Source organism: Alexandromys fortis, unplaced genomic scaffold, assembly GCF_014885135.2.
Source record: "Alexandromys fortis isolate MF-2015 unplaced genomic scaffold, M_Fortis_MF-2015_v1.1 scaffold_311, whole genome shotgun sequence".
NCBI lineage: Eukaryota > Metazoa > Chordata > Mammalia > Rodentia > Cricetidae > Alexandromys > Alexandromys fortis.
The window spans coordinates 942,915-968,996 of record NW_026068208.1 but is presented as its reverse complement, the minus strand read 5'-3'; the positions used below and the strand labels follow the sequence as shown (position 1 = coordinate 968,996).

General features: G+C 39.5%; 1 protein-coding gene across 1 annotated transcript in view; it reads left to right on the top strand.

Annotated features, from left to right (window-relative positions):
* Nucleotides 1-459: 459 nt before the first annotated feature.
* Nucleotides 460-26,082, top strand: part of Pdgfd (platelet derived growth factor D) — a gene marked incomplete at its 5' end in the record, with an annotated part of 103,127 nt that continues 77,504 nt past the window's right edge. Inside the window, 2 exons of the mRNA XM_050130248.1 lie at nt 460-668; nt 3,284-3,464. Of these exons, the coding sequence (XP_049986205.1) occupies nt 460-668; nt 3,284-3,464 (390 nt within the window). The remainder of the gene's footprint in view (nt 669-3,283; nt 3,465-26,082) is intronic.

Below are 26,082 nucleotides of genomic sequence, written 5' to 3'. Positions count from 1 at the left end.
AGTTGCCCTGGATATGATTAGAGTCTCTTCATTTATCTTTTCTCACTAATTCATTCAACCTTGTTTATTGAACCCTGCAACCACTAGAAATACTACCAAACTGAAGTTAATCATTTTATATAACAAAATAAAGACAAGAGATGAACTGTTTGGTGATATTCTCTCATTTGATTTCAGTCTTGTCTGAGATGATTGGATATGTTCGCTTCTTAAGGGTAATGGAGAGGAAAGCCCCAAGGTTACAAAGCATTGGGCATTAGGAACTGTAAGGCGTTTGGGAAAGCAGGCAAAATTGAAACATGAATTTTTTTGTTGACCCAAGTTCACCACTTGGTCTTCTATCTTTAAACAAAAACAAGAAGTGCTTTGAAATGCCATGTTGTAAATTTTTGTTGTTGCTGTTGTTTTGACTTTTCTGTAAGTGGACAGCATACTAATTTCTACAAGTTGTGACTACTAACAGAGGGCAATCACCTCACAGACTTGTACCGAAGAGATGAGAACATCCAGGTGACAGGCCATGGCCATGTGCAGAGTCCTCGCTTCCCCGGCAGCTACCCCCGGAACCTGCTCCTCACATGGCGCCTCCATTCCCAGGAGAAGACACGCATACAGCTGGCCTTTGACCATCAGTTTGGATTAGAGGAAGCAGAAAATGACATCTGTAGGTAAGAGAAAATGATGCTTTTCAGTGTTCTAGTCAAAGTGGGAGGAACTGAATGAAAAACTTCACATCGAACATTCTTCTTAAACTGTTTGGAATTACCCAAATATTTCTTATTAGTTCCTTCCCCCTTCCCTATATAAAATGCTCACAATCTGAAGATCTCACCTCAGCTTAGTGGCTGATCACAGTTGTACCTACAAAGAAAAGAGGGGCAAATGTTATATTAACAACAAAATGGTCTTTCTAAAAAAAAAATAAGTGTTGTGTTGGCAGTGTAGAAGGCCCACAGAAATAGACACTACCATCAATCACATGTTTCCCTGAGGATAGACTGGGGATCTGTGACTTTCCAAGGCCTACAGAGGCCTTTGTGAGAAATTAGATGTATCTAATCCAGGTCCCCTGAGCTGCAAACTGTAACCGGGCCAAAGTCCGCCACAGGCACAGTGTCAGACCCTGTGTGTTCCAGAGGTCAGGCCGCTGTAACCATGACAGGCCATGGTGACAGATACTTAGGCCAGGACCTCTCTAGAAGCCGAGCAACCCTGGGGTCCTTGTGCTCTTCTTCCCTGAGCAGGGTAGAAGATGAGAGTCCGCTAATGACCCTCCCTCGTTAACATGCTTGTCAGAGAAAGTTCAGGCTTCAGCATCTTACCCCTCAATTATCTCTGTGAGACCTCTGGGGGATTTTCTTTTTCTTCTTTGTACTTTACTGGCTGTATTTATTCTGCATTGCCAATGAACTCCTTAACTACTAAATCTTTTCCACAGTTTATTTTCCTCTGAATAATAAAAAAGGTGCATCCAGCTTGCTTGTCCTTTGTTTCATTTTTATTATGCTGACAGCTTTTATTATGCTGCTGTTTCGCCCCAGAAAATAACAGTATGGACTATCATTTTCTAGGAGCACACAAGGGAATGTATACCAGAAAGCAGAGTCAGATACAAACATGGAGAACTAATTAACACCTGCTAAGAAAATAAACTAAAGCTGATCTTCTGTCTTTCAACCTGTGTGTGTGTGTGTGTGCGTGTTGACAAAAAAGGGGAGAGGGACAAAATTTAAATAAAATGCAATTAAAAGAGATTGGAGGAGAGAACATGGTAGATCTGTCTCCACTGTCTCCACTGAGGACTTCTGCACAATCTCAGCTTCCTTTGCAGTTACTGTGCTAAAATAGCCTGACAATAGGAACTAGTGGCGGAAAAGTCCATTTTGGCTTACAGCTCAAAGGTGGCAGGGAATTCAAGCAGCTGGTCCCATGGCAATGTCAGTTGTGAAATGGGGAGGAATAACCTTCTTGATAGTGTACGATCCAGGGTGCAGGCCCGGGAGTGGTTCCTGTATAGTGAATGTGTCTTCTCACCTCACTAACCAATGGAGATGATTTCCCACATGTGCCCCAAGGTCTGCATCCCTAGTGATTCTAAACCTCATCAAATTAACAACTGTGGTCTATGTTCACAGACAAAAATATGTGAGCTTGGGAGCTTTGTTTTCTCCACTCTGAACAATTCTCTAACACCTGCCAGGGGTTCTATAGTTAGTTCATTTTATTTATGGCACAGCCACTCGGGTTTGGCATCCAATGTCACAGAGTTCAATGCCTTAAGTGTCCCTGTTGTTAAATATCAGATGCGGATCCCTAGCCTTCCATCTTCTGCTCCATGCAATGAACCAGAGCTTCACAGCCCTGCCTTGGCTTTTCTGAGTTGTTTCACAGTCAGAGAACTCACAGATGACATTGGTGTCAACAATAGTCCCATCATTAGCATAAACTGTGGTGATAACTCCAGAAGCTTTCCTCACTCTCCCATTTGGAAGCCCCACAGTCTTACGTAAGCCAGAAGAGGGCCCCATACCTGCTTCCTTATAACAGAAAGCAAGCCACAGATGAATTGGGACTTTGGCCCAGACAATATCCAAGCAAGTCTTATGCTGGTGCACTTTCCAGGCCTTTCATCCATTGAAGCTGCTTCTCAGATTTTCCAGTGGAGTAGAATGGTACAGGACGATGGACATACACAGAATAGTTAATGGTTCTGTGCTGTGCTTTACAGACTAACACTGAGAGCGATCCCGTGTTAACTTAGACTCAATTGCCCGCTGTGTGAGAACCAGCATTACTGATTAGCAGGCATAGCCACTTAGCATCATATGCTTTCCTTTCTAAAAAAGGTCATAAAGAAACGAGGCCCTTTGATCTACGAAGATGTCAGTCATGTACTTCTCAAGGAAGTGTTGAGTGGGCAAACTGTTTCACAATGAGAAGTGGTTTGCAATCTTCATATGGTGAATATTAGGACATGTAGCTCAACTTACCTCTAAAATATGTTACATATTACAGCTACTTATTTTTTCCAGAAAACATTCTAGGCTTCATGTTCTGAAAGTTGCTTTTAATTACATAGGACATTGAAACTGTCACAGTGGAGGAAATGAGGGTTCTATCTCCTCAGACTGATTGAATTCCAAGTTTGCCCGACTTTCCCCCACACAAGCTTTCAGTTTTGCACATTCATTGCTGCAGGTTGTTGTTTTCAATTAGTTGGTCATAAGGAATGATATGTGAGCTTTTTCTCAAATCAACTTTAACGGAATCCCACTGTTTCTAGGTATGACTTTGTGGAAGTGGAGGATATCTCTGAAACCAGCACTGTAGTTAGAGGAAGGTGGTGTGGCCACAAGGAAACCCCTCCAAGGATAACGTCAAGAACAAACCAGATTAAAATTACATTCAAATCTGATGATTACTTTGTGGCAAAACCTGGATTCAGAATTTATTATTCACTTGTGGTGAGTAGATAAACTGCTCTGTGATTTGAAAAGACACTGAATTCATAAAGATCATTTTCTGTGATTAAATACAGTACTATGAGGGGTAATATAGTCAACTCCCTATTTCATGTTTATTCCTTCCCTATGGACAAAATCTTAAAGCCTTCATTTATAGGAAAACCATTTTGGATCTAGTCTGTTAGACTCAGGGCCATGGATTTTGAAAAGAAATAGAAAATAGAAGTGGGAAAGAGTCTGTAGAAAGTATGGTCAATTCAACTAAAGCAAGGTAAATAGATCTTTTCAAATGGGTGGGGAGTATGTGTGTGTGTGTATGTGTGTGTGTTAAACATCTTTTAAGAATTAAAATAGAAAACAAAATATTTCCTCCTTTGATTTGAAAAAGTTGTTCATGAATTCTGTCACAGAATTAAAATCCTGCTGATTTTAGCTTAAATAATACCCCAGTGTTGAGAAGGGCCCATGTTGTTGACTAAGAGCTTGAGGGTTAGCAAGCATCTTCAAGACCATGAAGTCCTACTCTGGGCTGAAGAATCTGAATCCTGTTTGATACACTTATGCTTACTTATAACCTACCTTCTACCTAGGCCTCTTGCAGTCATTTCCAGCATGAAATGGTTATGAGTGTTTGGAAATATTCAACCTCATAGTAAGCTGGAATCCACATTAGAGTGAATTCTAGCTGTTGGGTCACATGTGGTCATGAATCTTCATTCCTCTTCCATTCGTCTAGCTTAAAGTATGGGTGCCAAGTAGGACACAGTATTCTAAACTTGATTGATCCCTTTTGTCTTTTCTGTTTGAATTGAGCTTAGAATAGAAAAATATGTTTTTATCATCCAATGTTTTCTTGCATTGTTCTGAGTTATTAAGCACTAAGTGACTTCTGTACCAGAACAGAGTCAAGGAAAAACTAGCAGGAGTTTACACTGGTTCCAGTTTTAATTTAGAACAAAAACATCAATTGTGGTTGAGATTATTGCAGACTTGAGTGATACTGCTAACCATGGAAATTAAGTGTGAATATTTAGTTTCTCCATTTCATTCCTCTTTAAGCTATTTTTCCCAGGCAAAGTGGACTTGGCACATTTGGTTTGTGATGAGATAAATGGCTCAGCAAAATAGCTTTTCTCCTTGAAAGGTCAAGGACTGCTGCTCAAGTACACACGCCCTCTGCAATGCCTTGTGTGTGCTGCTCAAGTACACACGCCCTCTGCAATGCCTTGTGTGTGCTGCTCAAGTACATACGCCTTCTGCAATGCCTTGTGTGTGCTGCTCAAGTACATACGCCCTCTGCAATGCCTTGTGTGTGCTAAGTAACACACTTTACAACCAGAGATAACTTATTTCTCTTTTTATTTTACTTGTTATTCATTGGATGTGTGTAAGTGGACATGTGTGTGGGCCTGTTTGCTCATTTAGTACTTGTGGAGATTTAAGTTCATTTCTATACCCTACTTTTTAAAACTTTATTTATCTTTGATAATGTCATGCATAAATACAGTATAATTAAGTCATATAGATCTCTATTTTCCCCTCCAACTACTTGTGAATAACCCCCAAGACATGCTCGCTCTCTCTCTCTCTCTCTCTCTCTCTCTCTCTCTCTATCTCTCTATCTCTATCTCTCTTTATCTCTCTCCATGCCTTCCTTCTTCCCTCCCTCCAATATTTCACTTAGCTGAATTCCTGCTGCCCATAAGTTCATGGGTGTGAGACACCACCCTCGGTGACCTGCTCTGAAATATACCACTTAAAAAAAGCAATTGTCTCTCTCCCCAGTAACCACCAACTGCTAAGAGATCCTCATTCAAGGCTGGAGCCTTATGACCTCCTTTCTTCTCCGATCTGGAATTCTGGCTGGTTTAGCTCTTATACAAGTGCAATGGCTAGCATGTCCAGAAGGCATTAATTTGCAGCAGTCATCCATAAACTCTGGCTTTTAAAATCTGTCTACCACTTTTTTCACGGTGTTCCCCAACCCTAGGGATTAGGGTTGTGATTATCTGTCCCATTTAGGGACGAGAATCCCACAGCCTCATATTCTCTGTACGTTAACCAATCTTGAGTCTTTGCTTTAAGTCATCCTGACCGAAAAAGTAGCTCCTTTGAGAAGGAGCTAGCTACACTATGGATATGAAGTAAGTATTTAGAAGACAGTTTGATACTATGTCTCTTTAGCAAAATAATAGTAATAAGTTCTCTCCAGGGTCTATGACCACCCAGCCACCGGTTCTTGGCCAGGCATACAGTACTATGCATGAGTTTCCACAGTTGATGAAAGCCTTAAATACAACTAGAAATCTGCTGCGTACCTTCATCGCATCCAGTCACTATTTTGTCAATAGACAGCTCTTGCCAGACCAGTCATTGCTGTAGTCTGTACAGTTCACAGCTGGGTCAGACTGCTGATGGCTTTTCTCCAGTATAGCCTGCAAAAAATACCTTGTGGCACCGTGAAAGCAGAAGAGAAAGCTTCTCGGTGAGTGTCAGTTGGATTTCTCCAAGCCTTGTAAGCAAAGTGTGTGCTGTCTTCCATAATAAGATCTTGCTATCTAGTTCTAGTGGATAACCAGGACCAGAGTCTACACTATTTGTGTGGATCTCTGGGGATACACACCACCCATCCAAAAACTTGACAGGGTATAATGTAAACGGACTTTCTTTGGACTGTTAGCTCCTAAATAATGGCACAGATACTGCTTATTAAGTCTGAAAGCATGGTCTTAGCTTAGGCTTGTTTTCAAATAACTCTTAAAACTTAAATTAACCTGTTTATATTAATCTATATTCGGCCACATGGCTCATTAAACATCCTCCATGCTGTATGTCCATCATCCTCCAAGTCCCTCTGACAAGTCTTTGCCTCTCAGGCTCTTCCCCCAGATTTCTATCTCTCCCCAGAAGTCTAGCCTATCATTTACTGCCTAGCTATTGGCCGCTCAGCTCTTTACTAAACTAATCAGAAGGTGCCTTAGGCAGATGAAATAAAACATAGATGAATCTTCACAGTATACAAAAAGATTATCCCACCTTTCCCCCTTTTTGTGTAAAAAAAAAAAAAAAGGAAAGGTCTTAACTCAAGCACAGTAAGACTATGTACAGTAAGAATGATTATCTAGTGAGACTTCTATTCACAGTGCCCAGTCCATTTGTATTTGGAAATTGGGTGAAAGTACTCTATCTATCCTATCATGGGGAGTTCAAAGTTTGGTACCTAAATCACTTCCTTTCATAACTTTGTGGAGATCACCCCTTCTGTTCTTACATGTTTACCCTTGCCCTTCGCCTTATGCCCTCACACCCTCACCTTTTAGCCCCTTTTACCCTATGCCTCACCCCTGTGTCTGATGCCCTTGTGCTCATCTTCCCCTAAGGAATAAAGAAACTTGCATGAAAACGGTGTCTAAATCAGTCAGACCCCATTCCCAAGCTGTGTTTGTTCTCTTGTTGTAGAAGTGCTGCCCTGAACCCCGAGAGAGTGCTGAGGCTGGTACTCGGTAGCTCCTGACACCTGGTATCAGACTTCAGAAGTGTCAACCAGCACTAAGTTGGGCTGTACTGAGTTTTTCTTTCTACCTCTCTTCGTTTGTTTCCTCTGATGCTTGGAGGGACCCTCACAGCTGTCTAATATACCATTTAACATTGGTTAGAGAATGATCAAAGAGTCTTCACGTGATTCTGCAAGGTCGCATTTGTGCTGAAATTGTTCTACCTTATCAACACTGATATTAGGAGACATCTTTAGGTCTGGGGAGATGGCTCTGTGACTAAATTGCTTGCTTTGCAATCATGAGGACCTTAATTCAGATTCCCAGCATCTACAAACAAGCCAACTACACTAATGAATACCTATAGCCACAGTGATGGGGGACAGAGGCAGGAAGATGTTGGGGGCCTGCTTACCAGCAAATATAGTCAAAACACATAGCTCCAGTTTCAGTGAAAGAAACAAAAAACCTAGTGCCAAGTGTGAGATATACAGTTGTGAGGTATTTGATCTCACTGTGTAAAGACATGTATCTGTCCTTCCTTGCCTGTCTAAGACACTGTCTGATTGGCTTAATGAAGAGCTGAATGGCCAATGACTCAGCAGAAGAGGATATCTTCTGGGTGGAGATAGGAATTCTGGGAAGGTGTGTGAAGTGAGAGAATCACTGGCAAGAGGAGAGCTGTTGATTCACATTGCAGAATGTAGATTAATTTTAATGGATTAATTTAAGTTATAAGAGCAAGTTGGGAATAAGCAGAAGCTAAGGACAAGGCTTTCATAATAATAATAATAAATCTCTGTGTCATTATTTGGGAGTTGGTGGTCCAAAAGAAGTCTGACTATATTTGTAGTCTAATCCTGAGAAAACCCAAAAAGGTATGGACATATTTCCTAGCAACTCAAGTAGTCCCAGGGACTCTGTATAAGACACAGATCCTTTAAGAGTTCAGCCTACCACTTGAACAACTGGTGCTCTCAGTGGGATAAAAGTCTGCCTCAGTGCAGTGTGGCTGAACACAGCTGTTTTGTGTCCCTTATTTAAGTAATAATAAGCATTTGGATATTTGAGGCACGGGAATTATTTTGAAGGCGTCATCATGTCCCTGGAAAATGGAAAACAGCTGATAGAAGAAGCTGTGGTACCTTTCTTAGCCTCCTTATATCAAGTCTGTCTATCTTCCTACCTCAGTGACTGTTCAGGTACATGAGTCAACCTTTAGAAGCTGTATGCAATAGGTTCTCAGGGATATAAAGACTCTATATACTGAAATTAAATCTGCATGACCAATTTTCATATGCTTTTGGAAAAGTCCAATTCATATTTTAATAATATTTTATTATATGATATTGTGGATGATTAATGACACTGGACGTGTTGTGGTTTGGGTTAGAGGTGAATCTTACATTTAAACATTGTTTAATGTATTGGGAATTCAGTCTTCTGCCTTTCCTCTCAGCAGCAGCATCGTCCGCTCCAGAGCAGACAGGGGAAACAGAGCTATACAAAGAGACATGCTTCATATTGGAGGCATGTTTCACCGGCTGCTGATAGTGTGATGTTAAACAAGATGTTCACTCTGCTTTTCAGCTGGTAACTCTGAGGTATCAGATTTTAGAAAGACAAGAATGCTGTTCTCAATGCCTGCATGGTGCTCAGGAATGAGTACTGTCCTCCCATCACTAATTATGTATCAGTCTCCTGCAGATAAACGGCAAGTAGCTTTCTGAGGATAAGAAGAGTATGAGCATTTACCCTATACGTATTTCACACAATCCCATGTTCTAAACAGTTTGTAGAAATGACTCTTCTCTAAGAAACTGTGACCCATAAAAGAATTACATGGTTCTACTTCCTTGGTCTGTCTTTCTGCTCATCTCACTCCACTCCATTGAGGAGACATAATTAAGTGGAAGAAATAATGCAATCAACCACTCCCTTAATGTAACTATCTAAATAAATAATCACCCATCTCTTACTCAGTTTGTGGGGGAATGAAAAACTGGTGCACGATTAGGAAAAGCATTCTAATGTCCACTAAGCAAGCATATCACTGCACACAGTGTTCACGGACAGAGAAGGCTCATACAGTATTGTGAATTTTAGCTCTGCAATTTACGGTTTCAGTTTCTTCAGCTCCACAATGAAGATGATGTTCTTACTTTGGTTGTGATGATTCAATTAGTTAATTTTCAAAAGCCATTCTGCATGGACTATATTAATCACTCAGATATTCTTTATTTTAGTCACCATCAATGGTATTACTACCTTATGAGGAGGCATGTTGTTGTAATTGGAATGTAATTGGCCCCTATTGAGCTCATAGAGAGTGGCACTATTAGGAGGTGTGGCTTTCTTAGAGTAAGTATGTTTTCTTGGAGGAAGTATGTCACTGTGGAGGCAGGCTTAGGGTCTCATATATTCTCAAAATACTGCCCAGTGTCTCAGTTTACTTTCTGTTGCCTATGCAAGATGTAGAATTCTCTGCTAACTCTCCAGCACCATATCTGCCTGCAGACTGCAATTTCCCACCATCATGATAATATAAGCTACCCAATTAAGTGTTTTCCTTTATAAGAGTTGCTGTGGTCATGGTGTCTCTTCACAGCATTAGAAACCCTAATTAAGACATAGGGGATCACAGTTAAGAGATGACATGGATCACAAAAGAGACTTTGAACTTTGGACTTTTAAACATTGTTGAGACTGTGATAGACTATGGAGACTTTTGAAGTTGTATTAAATGCATTTTGCATTATGATATTGTTACAAGCTTCTGGGTGCCAGGGAGTAGAATGCGGTAGTTTGAATGTAGACTCTCCCCCCCCAATAAGCTCATAGAAAGTGGCAATATCAGAAGACGTGGCTTTGTTGGAGGTATGGCCTTCTTGGAGGAAGTTTGTCACTGCGGGGTGGGATCTGAGGTATCATATGCCCAATCCACACCTGGTGTTTCAGACCACTTCCTGATGCCTGTGGGCTCAAGATATAGCTCCTTCTCTCTCAGATCCTTCTCCAGCAATATGTCCTCCTGGATGCTGCCATATCCCACCACGATGATAATGTAACTGTAAGCCACCCCATTGAATGTTTTCCTTTATAAGAGTTGCCATGGTCATGGTGTCTCTTCACAGCAGTGGAAACTATAACTATGACCCCTGTGAACTCTTAAGTCCTTGCCAGTGCATACACATACGAGCATGTATGTGTACAGTGGAGACTGTTTGTGCATTGTGTATTTGTGCAAATATGGAATATGTGCACACTCGTGCACTGTGAACATATTTCACTTTCTTCATTCAAGGAAGTATTTTTATTATCTGTGATTATAAACATGAGAACTATAATTTTTTACTTTTAAAACAATCTTATTTTACACACCAATCCCTGTCCCTTCTCCCTTCCATCCTCCCACTCCTCCCACCTAAGAACTTTAAATCCTATCACTATAGTATTTTTCATGTTTTTGTTTAACAGTAAGAAATAATTTTAATTAAAAATGTTCATTGGAAAGTGACTCAAAACCTTTTGTTCTGTTAATAAAGTTTAGTATATGGCACATATTAAAAATACTAAAGTTCACTGTTAATACTTTTGAAAATTGTTTAAGATAGTAATTTTATCAGAATAGTCACTCAACAGCTTTGCCCTATACTGAACTAACTTTAAGTGGTCCCATTAAGTTTTCCAGTGAGATGAAAGTTCAAATGAACCAAAGAATTGCATGTAAGTAATGGCTGAATATAGAAGGGGAAAGGAGGAGATGAGAAAGAGGAAGCACTCTGGAAGGAAGAGGGAAATCTCAGTTAAACAATACATGTAATATGTTATAACTTGTAAATTCTAATATTACTTATTGATAATTTCAAGATTGTAAAAAAACAGTAAAATGTCAACAATAGAAAGATAGATACACAATTCTCATTATAAACTTAATTATTTTAATGTAATATTTTTATTTATTCGTGTATTTTGTGCATTGTATTTGGATCCTATTTAACACTCCACTGAGCTGAATTATTAAACAAAAGGAGTAAAAGAACGTCTTCCTTTTATCTTTAAAATTTGTAAAAATTCCATCGTGATTTACAGAGGTAAACCTTTGAGAATACGCTGAACATCAAGTATTTGGCAATTTGCCCAGAATTGTCAAGCATGAGTAGTGATATTTGTAGAAGAGCCTCTTACCCTAGCTTCTCCCTGCAAACACATGGAGTTTTGAGAGTTTGTTATCTGTAGGAGCTATGGTATGCTTCCTGGCATTGGGCGAGAATAGGCAATCAACTTGTAAATAAGTCTATTTTTATAGTGATCATTTAACGGACCTATAAAGACAGATAAAAGAGAGGAATTTGATGAGTAATGACTGGGGAGGGTCTCAGACTAGCCAGGGAGACAAAATGAAAGAGTTGAAATAAAACGGCAACTGAAATCTGAACAATGAGGAAGCAATGACGTAAGGCTATGGGATAAAATCAAACACTAAACCACATGGATGTATGGAACAAAGTGTCTTCCTTAGGTGGCAACAATGTTTTCAGTGGCAGCTGCTAAAGGTAGAGCGTACCAAGGAGGGAGGGAGAACAACAACTAACATCTCAGTTAAGAGGGAAGTGGAGCTGGTTGGTATTACCGACCTATAATCTAATTTACTTAAGAGGGACACAAGTTCAAAGCCTGCCTGGGCTACAGAGTGAGTTCAAAACCAACTGGGTAACTTTTGCAAGACCCAGTCTGAAAATGAAGAAGAAGAAGAAGAAGAAGAAGAAGGAGGAGGAGGAGGAGGAGGAGGAGGAGGAGGAGGAGGAGGAGGAGGAGGGAAGGGAGGGGAGGAGAAGGGGAAGAGGAAGAGGAAGAAGAGGAAGAGGAAGAGGAAGAAGGAGGAAGAGGAGGAGGAGGAGAAAAAGGAAAGGAAAGAAAGAGAAAATTCATGGCTAAGCCATAAATCAGTAATAGGGTACTTGCCTACATATTCAAAATCCTGGGTTTAGTCCCTAAAACTGTAAAAAGTAAGAAAGAGCAAAGAAGGAAGATTCTGACCCTTATCCACGGTTCATCCTATTTTGGACACATATTACATTTTTCTGTGTTTATAGGGATAAAATAGCTAAATCATGAGGCCAGGAAAGACCAGATGCTAAAACACGATCAAAAGATGAAACAATGGTGACAGAAAACAAGCCTAAGGTACAGTCATAGGCAGACCCAGTAATAACAAAATCCACAGTCAACTGTGTTGGCCACAAAGGTGACAGATACCTTATATGCAGTCTCCTTCCCCAGGAATTTAAATAAATAGAGAAAAAATGTTATTTAGTATTTCTCAAATGTCCTAAAACATCGTCAACTTTAGAGATCACTCTGAATGAGGTTTCTCTGTGGGAGCATTGAGTGGATCAGTTATTTTCATCAGAGTGTTTTCCTAATGTATAAATATATAACAGAACTATAATAGAGTTCATAACCAACAAAGACAACATCTACTGTAATCTTGGAGTGAAAGATAATTTGACAAAGGCAAGGCTAGGCAAATAATGGTAATGGAGAAAGAAACTAAAGAAAAAGGCTGGCTCCTCTGGTGGGAGGCAGCAGAGAGGGAGAAAGGTAGAAAGTGCTAAGAGGAGAGAGGAGCCAAGTCAGTGAGAGAAAAGAAATTTCGTTAGCATTGCTTAGTGTTCTCTGTTGTGCACTGGTTTCAGTGTACTTCAAAGTTTATGTCTACTGTGCTCTTATTATGTGTTATATATACTAAGGTTAATATTGTGTATATAGTAGTCAATTTAGCAAACTCCTGCTTTTATAGAATGTATCATTTTTGTACATACAATCCGGGCAACTATGATAATAATAATAATAATGTATTGCTATTGCACATAAGAATGATGTTAAGCACTTCTAAAGCTTAATTCAAACATTAAATCCCACACCCTGATAGCAGGAGCCTTCAACAATCCTGATGGAGGAAGGTCATTGGCTAATAAAGAAACTGCCTTGGCCCATTTTGATAGGCGATCCCTTAGGTGGGTGGAGTAGGCAGAACAGGATGCTGGGAGAAAGAAGCTGAGTCAGAGAGTCGCCATGATTCTCCCACTCCAGACAGACGCAGGTTAAGATCTCCCCTGGTAAGCCACCTTGTGGGCTACACAGATTATTAGAAATGGGTTAGATCAATATGTAAGAGCTAGCCAATAAGAGGCTAGAGTTAGTGGGCCAAGAAGTGTTTAAATGAATACAGTTTCCATGTAATTATTTCGGGGCATAAGCTAGCCATGCGGGCGGCCGGATGCCGGGGATGCAGCCCTGCTGCTCCCATTACAACATAATCCACTCTCACCACTGGACAGGGCTTACAGCCAGAATATTAACAAAGAAATAAAAAAAAAAACCTAAAAGATGTTATGACTCAAAAGTACTTAACAGACATCTTTAGAACATTCCATCCAAACATAAAAGAATACACCTTTTTCGCAGTGCCTCATGGAACCTTCTCAAAAATTGACCACATATTCTGTAACAAAGCAAACCTCAACAAATACAAAAATATGGAATAACCCTATGGATCTTATCGGATCAAAATGGTTTAAAATTAGAATTCAACAGCATCATTAATTTCAGAAAGTCCACAAACACATGGAAATTGAAAAATGTTCACCTTAATCAGCAAGGATCAAGAAAGAAATTAAAGACTTTCTAAAATTCAATGAAAATTACTATACAACATACCCAAATTCATGGAACACAATGAAAGCAGTGTTAAGAGGAAAGTTCATAGCACTAAATGTGTACATAAAGAAGCCAGGAAAATCCCACACTAGTGAGTTAACACAACATTTGAAAATTCTAGAACAAAAAGAAGCAAACTTACTGAGGAGACCTAGACAGCAGGACATAATCATATTGAGAGCTGAAATCAACAAAATAGAAGCAAAGAAAACAATACAAAGAATCAATGAGACAGAGTTGGTTTTTCAAGAAAATCAACAAAATAGATAAAACTTTATCCAAACTAACCAAAAGGCAGAGAAAGAATATCCAAATAAACAAAATCAGAAATGAAAAGGGGGACATAACAACAGTCATGGAGAAAACCCAGAGAATCATTAGATCATATTTTGAAAACTTGTACTCCACAAAATTGGAAAACTTAAAGGAAATGGACAACTTTCTGAATCACTTACTATAATTAAATCATTATTTAAATAAGCAAATTAAATAGATCTATAACTGCTAAAGAAATAGAAACAGGCTGGGCGGTGGTGGTGCACACCTTTAATCCCAGCACTCAGGAGGCAGAGGCAGCGGATCTCTGTGAGTTTGAGGCCAGCCTGGTCTACAAGAGCTAATTCTAGTACAGGCTCCTAAAGCCACAGAAAAAAAAAAAANAAGAAGAAGAAGAAGAAGAAGAAGAAGAAGAAGAAGAAGAAGAAGAAGAAGAAGAAGAAGAAGAAGAAGAAGAAGAAACTGATATCAAAAGTCTCACAAACAAACAAACAAAAAAGCCTTGAATGAGACGGTTTCAGCACAGAATTTTACATGATTTAAAAAAAAAAAAAAACTAATGCCAATACTTCTCAAATTATTCCATACAATAGAAACAGAAGGAACATTGCCAAACTCTTTCTATGAGCCTACAATTACCCTGATCCTCAAATCTTATAAAGATATTACTAGAAAAAAGAATTAAAGACCAATCTCACTCATGAACATTGATGCCAAAATACTCAATAAAATACTGGCAAGTCGAATCCAAGGACTCATCAAAAAAAAAAATCATCCACCATTGTTGTAGGAGGCTGCTAGTTTGTTTGCAGGTGCTCAGCTTCCAAATAATCACACAGAAACCATATTATTTTCAATACTGTTTGGCCAATAGCTTAAGTGTATTTCTGGCTAACTCATGTCTTAAATTAACCAATCTCCATTAATCTGTGTATTGCCATGAGGCTATGGCTTACAGGGTAAAGTTCCGGAGTCTGTCTCCAGTGGGGCTACATGGCTTCTCTCTGATTGCGCTTTCTTTCTCCGAGCATTCAGTTTTGTTTTCCTCTCTTACCTCTGTTCTGCCTTGCTCAGGCCTAAGACAGTTTCTTTATTAACCAATGATATTCACAGAGGGGAATCCGACATCACATCCCCATTTCTGTTTAAATAAAAAGGAACGTTTCAACTTTAACATAGTAAATTGCATATGCAAAACAGGTATCAAGCAAGAATTACAGTTACAATATTTATATCTACTTTATCTTTTATCATAACTAAAAAACTAATTATATCTATCTATTTTTCAACTCCATCAAAGACTCCAGGAGGATATAATATTACCTAAGTAAACAAAAGTTCATTGTAAGCAACTTTAAAAACTCTAGAATGGACAGAAACATCTTGCTGCCTGGACAGTCATTCCAAGTTCTTCTGTATCATTGTAGCATCCATCTTCAGCCTACAGGCATATAGTATCCAAAGACTTTTCAATGAAGAAGGAAGTTTCAAAGACAGTTCCACCTATATTGGCAGTTTACCTGTCACATTTTTCTGTGTCTTGCAGAATGGCTAGCAGACATTTTTGTGTAGCAGGAACCCCAAAGGAACATCTCATCTTTAGGCAAATTCAGCAGTCATTTCTCTGTGGGTCCTACATGTCCAGTTCATACAGCATAACATCAAGCAGTTACTTGCCCAAATGCCTAACAAGCTCCATTAGGAGCCTCTTCCATGTCCATCATCCTCTTGAAGTAGATTGGTATTGCCAGGAGCAGTTGTGTCTCAGTGTTATAAAAAGTCCTAAATTCTTAAAATATTTTAAGTGCCATATTCTGAAAGTCTTTGAAAGATTTGAAGAATTCCTATACATCTGAAATATATCTCTGTATATCTAGAAAGCCTAACTAACATGACTACAAACTTGACTATTACAAATGATTATCTACTAATCTGCATTTTAACTATACATTACATTTTTAAATGAGCTGCACAAACACAATACCTTAATAAGAGCACAAATACATGCATAACAAAATTGACCTTAAATTTGTATCAGTAAACCAAGATCCATACCAATGCAAATCTCTATAGCATATCCCCCTTTAAATATGAACAAATATTTATAAACAATCATTTAGGGTATTTGGGCATAGTTCTCTCCAAACTGCTTTTTGCTTTTTGTTGGGTGAAGTAATTGGGAGGGGGGGTATTTATGGCAACCTTTTGGAAGCAAAAATATTTAAAATAGAAATAAGAAAGCATATTCATCAAATAGTACTGGCATAACTTGATATCAACATATAGAAGAATGAAAATAGATTCATATCTATCGCCATGCACAAAACTCAAGTCCAAATGAATCAAAGACCTTAATATAAAATCCACCACACTGAACCTCATAAGACAGAAAGTGGGAAGTACACTTGAATTCATTGACACAGAAGACCACTTCTAAATATAACCCCAGTAGTACAGACATTGAGAGAAACAATTAAAAAACGGAACCTCCTGAAACTGAGAAACTTCTGTGAAGCAAAGGACATGGTCAACAAGACAAAACGACAGCCTACAGAATGGAAAAAGATCTTCATCAATCCCACATTGAGCAGAGGGTTGATCTCCAAAATATACAAAGAACTCAAGAAACTGGTCATCAAAAGAACAAATAATTCAATAAAAAAGAGTACAGCCCAAAACAGAGAACTCTGTATAAACTACATTTCTCATCATATGAGCATATGACTCTCCTGTGTGCTGAGCAAAGTCATCTCCATCTTGGAAGGAGATGCTGTTTGATGACATTGGAAAGGCCAGCATCCTGTTTACCTCACATTTAATTATACTGACGTGCAACCACTGGGCTCACACCCTTTAAAGCCAGAAAGCTGGAGTGTTTCTTAGATGGCTGTGCTTTTTTGTGCCTATTACCTTCTTTCTACAACTGTGATTTCTGACATATTCACACTTTAGTACATAAAGGCAAGGAGGAAAATGAATATAATAAGAGCTAGTCAGCCAAAATAGAAAATGGTTTGCATTTTTAAGATGTGCCTAAGACAGATCACCATATCAGGTTTAGAGTGATGAAAGGGGTCAGACAGACAATCCAGTGGGTAAAGGCTCTTGCTACCAAGACTGAGTTCAACTACTTGTACCCACTTGGTTGCAGGCACAAAGTTGCCCTCTGACCTCCACATATACACTGTGGTATGTGTGTGAACACACACATACACACACACGTAAACACATACACTAAATAAATGTAATAAAATAAAAATTTTTAAATGATGAATCCAGGCATGAGGGAGTGTGATGTATGTAAACTCAGCATTGGGGAGCAGAATTCACCTTAATTTAAACCCAGCCCGGGCTATGTAGTGATTTCTTGGTCAGCTAAGGCTACGCAGTGAGGTCTGATCTCAAACAAGGGTGATGAAGTGAACCCCCTTCTAATGTTGCACACTTCTCAATTGTTTCTGAAGACTTACTCTGAATAAGAAGAAATCTGAAGACCTGTGGGAGAGAAACACAAATCTTCTTGAAAGCTGTGATAAAGGCTCTCAGAGTTCAGGAAGATGGGTCTCTTTACCCTAAGGCGGATACTTGCGTCCATCAGGTGAAGGAAAGCATCCCAGAAAGACAGTGGTGCTTAAGGGTGGCAGAATGGTGAGAAAACTCAGTGTTTCAGAATGATGAGGACACTCAGCCTTGCAACTTGAGAATCTATTGCACTTACCATTTCTTTATTCAGCTCAGTAGAACTGATACAAGAAGCTAAAGGGATAGCAAGATATTGTCATCACAAGGTGCCATGGCCCAGGACTTCCTAGTGCAGCTAGAACTGAGCACTTTTTTTAGGGCAAAATTCCAAAGTGGGGAGGTTCTAATTGATTCACAGTTAGACACAAAGATTCTTAGGAAAGCTGTAGGGTCACTAAAACCCGTGGGTCTATTTATCCCTCCAGCTCTGGACACAAATAGGCAAGAAAGCAGGCAAGATGGGAAGACATTGACTCCTGAGATGCCGAGCAGATGAGCTCTGGGAGTAGAAGAGAGACAAGAGATACTCAGTGCTAGGTTCTGACAGAACAATACAGAGAATAATGGGGGCAAAGGTTGTGGACAGGGAAGAAAAGCAAACTATGATGGAAAAATGAAGGATTTAAAGAAAGAGCAAAAATATTTGCTCATACCTCTGTATCAGCTTCCTCTAGCTTGAATGGCTGATGGTGTACCCTGAACTGATTCATAAGTAGGTGTTAAGAGTCTTATCTGGAAATTGATTCTACTCACTCTAGATTTTCTCATTCTAACCACAATCTCCTTTTTCCTTGAACGTAGGAAAGGAGAGTTGAGGGATGCAGAGAATAAGAAGCAAAAACTAAAGCAAGCTTTTGTGATATGGATTCCTCAGTGTAAAGATTATGTGAGAGTCTTAACTGCTCAGGCTTCCTTTCTTGTTGTGGACATCCTCTCTTTTAATGCTGCTATACTGTTTTAAAAAAACAAAACACTCTCCTCTAAACAAAGGTACACAATTGGACATTCTTTTCATTTATTGCTTGCAAAGACCACTGCTTGAATGATTTTTTAAATATTTTTAAAATGTATTTAATTTATCATCTAAGTCAGTAAAATTATACACATCACACACACACTGGCATGACAGCTTACTGTGACTGCCTCAAGACCTGACTTTGGATCCCCAGAACCCACATAAATTCAGATGTGTTGAGACAAATCTATAATCCCAGTAAGATGGGAGAAGAGACGGTAGAAACCCAGAAGCTGATAGACCATCCAGTGTGACATGTACAGTGGCAAATAACATGAGACTCTTTCTCAGAGAATGTGTCTTGTAGACCAGGCTGGTCTCGAACTCACAGACATCCGCCTGCCTCTGCCTCCCAAGTGCTGGGATTAAAGGCTTGCACCAGGATGGGATCATCCACGCGGTAGGATTTGCTGAAGGAGGCAAAGAGAGAGAGAGGAGGGAAGTGGCTGCTTTTTTAAAGAGAGAGGCCATGCCCCAATGGGCTGGTATCTCAGCAGCTATTGGCTGGAGGAGCGGAAGGACCTCCCGCAACAAATGTGGATGGTGGAGACAGACACCTGAGGTTGCGCTCTGACTACCACATATGCTTTGTGGCACGTTCACTCCTGTACTAAAACTACTCACACATGTGACTGTGGCCCCCAACATTACATAAGTATATATATTTATATATTTATATACATACCACTCAAGCACAACTGTCACATGTGTGATGGCACATTTATTTCTAGCACTTTTAAGCCATAAAAACCCATGAGCATATCTTACAGTGACAGCTGGAGGTCTCTCATGGTGGGGACTGGCTAGAATTTTTCCACAGGACATTGCTCTAAGAAGGCCTGTGATGTTTAATTAGCTAGGCTAATGAGCATCCTTCTATTACCTAAGATACAACTGGGAATTTGGAAAAAATGTGACACAAAGCAGTTTTCAATGATGTAGGAAGTAAAAACACTTGTGTAAACCATGGCCTGAGAGTTTTTAAGTCTGCAATCCTATGGCTTTGCCGAGGGCTCTTAGCTGCCTTGCTTAGGGCCTCTTTGGACACTAAAGAAGCTGGAAATGAGAGTTGACTTGGGGATAATGATGGAGGGGAGGCAGCCACGAGGCGCCAGATGTTAGCATAAGTGCAGACTACAGAGCGGCCAGATCCTTCATTAGTCTGTGTAATTAGTGTCCAAGCAGGCAGGATTCAGCCGAGCTGGCCTTCCTCATGCACAGCCCTGAAGCCTTGAAATGTTCAGGAGTTTTAAATACTCATGTCTCTGACAGTCCAAAAGTTTCATCAGAGAGGGGCTTCGAGGGGATCTCAAGAGCTTTGCAAAACTTTAAGAAACTCTGTGACCACCTATTTGAGTGTGTGTGTGTGTGTGTGTGTGTGTTAGAGTGGTTTGTTTATTGGCTTTTATAGAAAAAGAATTCATATAGTATATATTGATTGTGTTCTTGCTCCTCTCTCAGAGTAGAGAATAAACAGAATTGATGAGGTGAAAGACCTTTCATTTCAATAACCCAAATCACTGCTTCTTCATCTGTAATCCAGGAACGATCCACTTGAATCATGAGACATGAGGACTGGTTTGTAAATAACAGAAACTTGTTCCTAATTGTTCTGGCTGCTGGCAGCATTGGAAATTTGAAATCTGGACCCGAACATGGTTCTGATGAAGATCTTCTGTATAGCCTTATTCTCACATGAAGGAAACAATAGAGAGACAGCTCTCTGAGATGACTTTCAGAAGGGCACAGCTTCCCCCTAGCGAGAGCTTCACCCTATGACTTAATGATGTCATACCTTTGCTCTGAATACCACCACACTGAGGGTTAGGGTTTACATCTATGAATTTTAAGGATGTGCGCCAACCAAGGCTTCTCTGTGAAACTTAGACCCAAACAAACCCTGACAACACTTTAGAGGAAGATTGTATTAATAAGTAGTTATACAGTGTGAATCCAGCTCTTAATTGGGAGCTTCCATCTCTTAAAGAGTGAAGGAAGGGCCAAGGCTCAAAGCTCTGATGTTGCTCAGCTCTGCATGTCTATTGTTTCTCCGTGAGTCACTTTTGAACTGGTAATGATAACTCTGAAATATAGCTTTAATAAAAAATTCTAATATTCATAATAAGTTTAGATTTGAAAAGGTTCTTGATGTCACAGCTGTGGAAAAGTGTTCATTGCTAAAATAAATCTGTAAAATACTGCACAAACAATTCTTAATGTACTTTTGGCACAAAAGTAAGCCAGCTCTCTGAAGGAAAAAGACCCACAGCCACAGTGCTCCTGTGATCCTCTAGCTTTTCCCCAGGTCTCTGAAGAAAATAGACACAGAGCCACCGTGCTGCTCTGATCCTCCAGCAGTCTTTCTTCCCTAAACCAGGTATTATTGTCAGGGGGAGAAATACCTAAACAGCCTAGTATTTAAGTCTCTGCACTAAATAACTCTATATCAAATAAAAATAGCAATCATTAATACACAACTATTCCATTCAGCCACAAGAGATAGCCTAGTTGGAGAAAAAAAATCTTTTTTAACTGTACAAAATTAAAACTATAAATACAAAATTCTAACCGAGAAATCATTGCTGAAGGGAACTCAAAATAGAAAGACAGAGCTTTAACTTAAATTTTCCACCAAATACCTATTTCTGATTTAATGCTGTAATTAGCATGAAGAACTGTCTTCATTCAGCTTTCTTCTGAGTCTTTCATAAGAGTGTATGTTATAAGACAGATGCAGTAGCATATACTGTGTAATTCCAGCACTTTGGAGATGGAGACAGGATGACCAAAATTCAAGACCAGCCTGGGCTGCATTAGTCCTTGTCTCAGAAAGCAAGGAAGGGGCCACAGAGATAGTTCAGTAGCACTGACTGCTCCTAAGAAGAGTGGGACTCATTTCCCAGCACCCACATCAGGTAGCAGAAGGTGGTTTGAAAATAGTTCCAGGAGATCCAACATCCTCCTCTGACCATTACTAGTGCCTACACACAGGTAGCGCAAGCATGTGCGCGCGCACACACACACACACACACACACACACACACACACACACATACGTATGCATGTGCACACAAACACACAAAATAAAAATAAATTTTAAGTAAAAAGAAAACAAAAGGGTATTTGTTATGCAAAACTTATACAAACATACATATTTATATGTGTCTTTGTGTGTATTGTGGGATGCATTGCTATGAAAATAAAATGGTTATTTGGAGGTGTTAATTTTTCCGTTTCTGGCAGAGTGATGAACAGATCTTATTGGTGTGCAGTTTCCTCCTTGAGTCACTACGACCTGCCATTCACACACATGTCTTCTGCTCAGCAAAATACTATTTCTCTCCTTAGAAATCAAAATTACTAATTGATCTTGAACACACAGTGGAATGTAAATTAATTCTTGAATAATTCATTATCTTATTCTACAAGCCTTTTTCTGGAGTCTAATTCTCCAATGCCAGGATTCAACATAGGCTTTGGGGATGCAGATAAGACCTGGAGCCTGCCTTGTACTCAGTGAGGTGGGAGCCATCAAACAAACCTCAGGCAAATATGAACTGAGAGTTTGGGAGAAGGGAAGAACCCAGGGAAAATGAACCTGCCAATGAAAGAGAAAAGAAATAACTGCAAATTATTCCATCCCAGCAGAAATAAGGAAATTTGTATGGTTGCTCACAGTTGATAGCCTTACCTATCCAAAGGATTTCCATATAAATGCAAGAAAGTCTGAGGCTAAAGAGGAGAAAGTGACCCAGGGCAGCGCAGCCTCCAGCTGCAGAGGACTAATGGGGCTGCAGAAAGTGTCCTAAGTCCAGGAAGGAGATTCATAAACAAGTGTTCCTATTAAAACCATCTGAGGACCTTTTATAACACAGATACCCAGTACATAAACCTGTATGGGATTCTCTTAGGACACAGAACCTGCCAACTGTATTTTTAAGTTGGTTTTTATGTACAGGCTCCTTAAGAATGTCTTTTTTTCCTGAGAAGAATTCTTGCTACTGACAACAGAGCAGCAGAGTTAATCCTGTGCTCTCATATACCATCCCCAAGATCACGCTGCTGCTCATTGCATACCATTGAGCTCACAGGCCCCATGATGGCTCCTACATGCTGTCATTAGACTAGGATCTTCAGAGACAATGGCATCACTTAGGACAGAGAAGGCAGGTACCTAGTGGACGTTATTACTAGTTCATGTGTTGGTTAAAAAACTTTGGGAAAATCACTGAACATTTCTAAAATTACTATGTACCAAGCACAGAGTAGGATCTCATGAATGAGATATGGCATGTGCCTGTAACATATAAATGCCCCATATAGTTTTGAAGGAATTCATAATACAAATTATGGGCCATGTTTAATTCTATTGAAATGCTCAGTAGACTGGCACATTCATTAGATTTTCATACCTCTATGAACATATGTAAGTGCTATGAAGAGAAATTTTTAAAGTCTTCCTCTTAATTTCATACCTTAAAGTCAAAAAACATTCTAGTTTGTGTGTTCCATTGCCTGTGTAGAGTCAGGAGAGCAAGTGTACAGGACATCTACTGTGAGAGAGAATAGCTGTGTTATGTTCATCCCAAAGAAAGAGGGAGGAAGAGGTAGAAGAAGGGAGACAGTGAGACAAAGACAGAGTAAAGGAAAGAGAAAGGGAAAGGAGTAAAGGAGAGAGCACGAGATGGGGGAGAGAGAGGGATGGGGAAGGACAGAGAGAAAAGAGGATGCAAAGGAAGGAATATGAAAGAAGGAAAGGAGGGAGGGAGGGAGGGAGGGAGGGAGGGANGGAGGGAGGGAGGGAGGGAGGGAAGACAGAAGGGGAATGGAGGAAGGGAAGGAAGGAAGAACACAGGAAAGGAGGAAGGGAAGAAAAACACAATAAAAGAAAGAAAACAAAGTAACACTTTCCTTTATACTATCCTCATAAGTTTTCCACCCCACCCCATCCTAGCATCTAAGGCAACAGAATTTTGTTATTTATGACAAGACTGTTTGTGCTGGTTGGTTTTCACAACACAAATTAGAGATGTTTCAGAATAACGGCCTTAATTGAGAGTGTGCCTCTCTTAGACTATCTTGAAGAGGGAGGGACTGGCCCACTGTGGACAGTGTTGTTCTTGGACAGGCGGTCCTGGGTTAGCAAATAAGCAGCATTCTTCCATAGCCTCTACTTCAGATCCGACCTACATGTTCCTGTCCTACTTAATGCCTTAGAAACGCCTTATTAAAATTAAATCAGTCATGTCTGTCTGTCTGTCTGGTGTGTGCATGCGCTGGCAGGGTGTAAGTGTGGAGTTTAGAAGATAAGCTTGGGTGTTGATCCTAACTCTGCACCTTGCTTGGGATCAAGTCTCTTCTGTTGGCCACTGCTGCTTGAGCCAAACTCCCTGTTCTGAGAGCTTCTAGAGAGCCTTCTGCCTCAACACCCATCTCGCAACAGGAGCACTGGTATCACACATTCATTCTGTGTGGGTTTTATCTACTGGGCCACTGCCTCAGCCCTTAAATCAGTCTTACAAATGAAAAGGGATATTTTCATTTATATAAAGATAATGCCTTAGGATTCTGTTTTTTAGGCATTGATTGAAATTTACAATGCATTCCCACTTAGCTGGATACTTTAGTTCATGAAATATATCTGTATACACTTATCATTTCCAGAGTAAGCCTATAATAGCTTAAGTGGCTATTTTCAAAGTGTAGCCTGATATGTCTTTGCTGTATGATCATTACTTTTCTCATTTCTCATAAATTGCCATTGAAGAGAAAGTTCAGCTAATAAATGCCCATAAGCAACAGAATTGTTTTCAATAAAATACAATGACATTATGTGTTTATGAGTAGTTAAAAGGGAAGGTTTTTTAAGACAGAAGTTATAGTACTAAATGAAACAAGAAAATTTCTCTTATCACTCTCTTATCTACATTCAAGGCTACTTAACTGAAGGTTTGGCTATACATTTCAAGATGAATGGTAAAATGAATTAAATACCAATTGTTTGTTATGCCTCCTCCCCAAAGCAGTCATCATAAAAGAGCTCAGGATGTTAACTAGAAATATGATTTATGTATTTTAGACAAACCTAACAATTTATAATCTAAGGGTTTTTTGGTAAAAAAATGAAAAAAAGGAATATAAATACATAAACACAAAATCAAAGCAGTGGCCTGAATATACTCACAGTAGAAGAAAGGTATTTGATTACAGCATGTAAGGCTCCTAGAGGCAGAAATGGAGCTCTAGTGGGCTGTTCATTCTGCTCTTTACCACAGAAGCCATGTAGATTTCTTTCCACAAGTATGTCTTTGAACATTTTGTCCACTCTTGTGTACAATGACTTACAGAATGGCTTTCCACTACTTTCATTGTGAGACCATTCCGCAGTGTAATGAATATCACTGTTGGAAAAAACTCCATAGATATTCTCATATTCAATTTCATGCCCTGACTTCTAGCTAGGTCCTCAAGGAGCATCATGAACATGCATTTTTAAATTTTCGGAAATTTGTACTGTACCTCAGAAGTCACGTTCTGAAAAATTGTACTTAAACCCATGCATCAAGGACTTCATTTTTAGTCAGTAAACAATATATTTGGGTTTATACTCTTGCCTCATAAGTCATGTTTACAATCTGCTAATCAGCTCTTTGCTGATTTTGTGACCATATAGCTTGAGCATGCTTGTGAATTCTCCTTCCTGTCTTACTAAGTCAACACACAATTCGGCAGTTGGTGCCCAGCTTTGGCCACAGTGCTTTGTTGCTTCTCTCTGCACTTTTGAGAATCCCAGTGCTTTCCTCATAGCTTTCTGTCCAAAGCACTTTGCAGCTGTAGGCTTAATGATGACCAACAAGTCAAAACAATTTTGCCTTAAATCTCATATACTCCTTACTGCAGTATATCTCTTATACTGTATTAGATGCTATTGTACAATATATTTAGATATTTGGAGGCCATTTCATTAATATTTGTGCCCTACCAAGTTATCTGTACCTACTGAAATCTCAACCCTTTAAATCTACCCTCCCAAAAATGTGCACACTACCTGTGACTGAGCTTACTGCACAGCCTCTGTCAGAGGAGGATCTTGCCCTGTTAAAACTCACCAGACCCCTAGCTGGTCTGTGTCTTTCAGGCTGATTAGTCATGACCACCTTGTCTTTCAGATCCCTGCTCATTTAGCTGGAAGATGATTGATTTCTGTCTTCTAACACGTTCTTTCATCTTCACAACACCCAAGCGTTTTCTGTGCTCAGAATTAGTGATCGTATCAGCATCATGATTTCTTTTCTGCCTGTTTCTCCTAGAAAATGTATTTATTTTCATCTTCAACTAAATTTAAGTTTTGAATAAATCTTAAAAGTATTGACCTTGTTAGCAGTGTTGAGCCTTCAGAATCATTACCTTAAATTTCAACACTAAAGTCTCTGAAGGAATAGTTTGGTGTATCAAAGGACAAAAATTTATAGGAAATTTTTTTAATATAATTTTTTATTGAAAAAAATTTTCCGCCTCCTCCCCGCCTCCCATTTCCCTCCCCGTCTCCCTTTTCCCCCCTTCCTCCCTCTCCTCTCCCCCTCCCCCC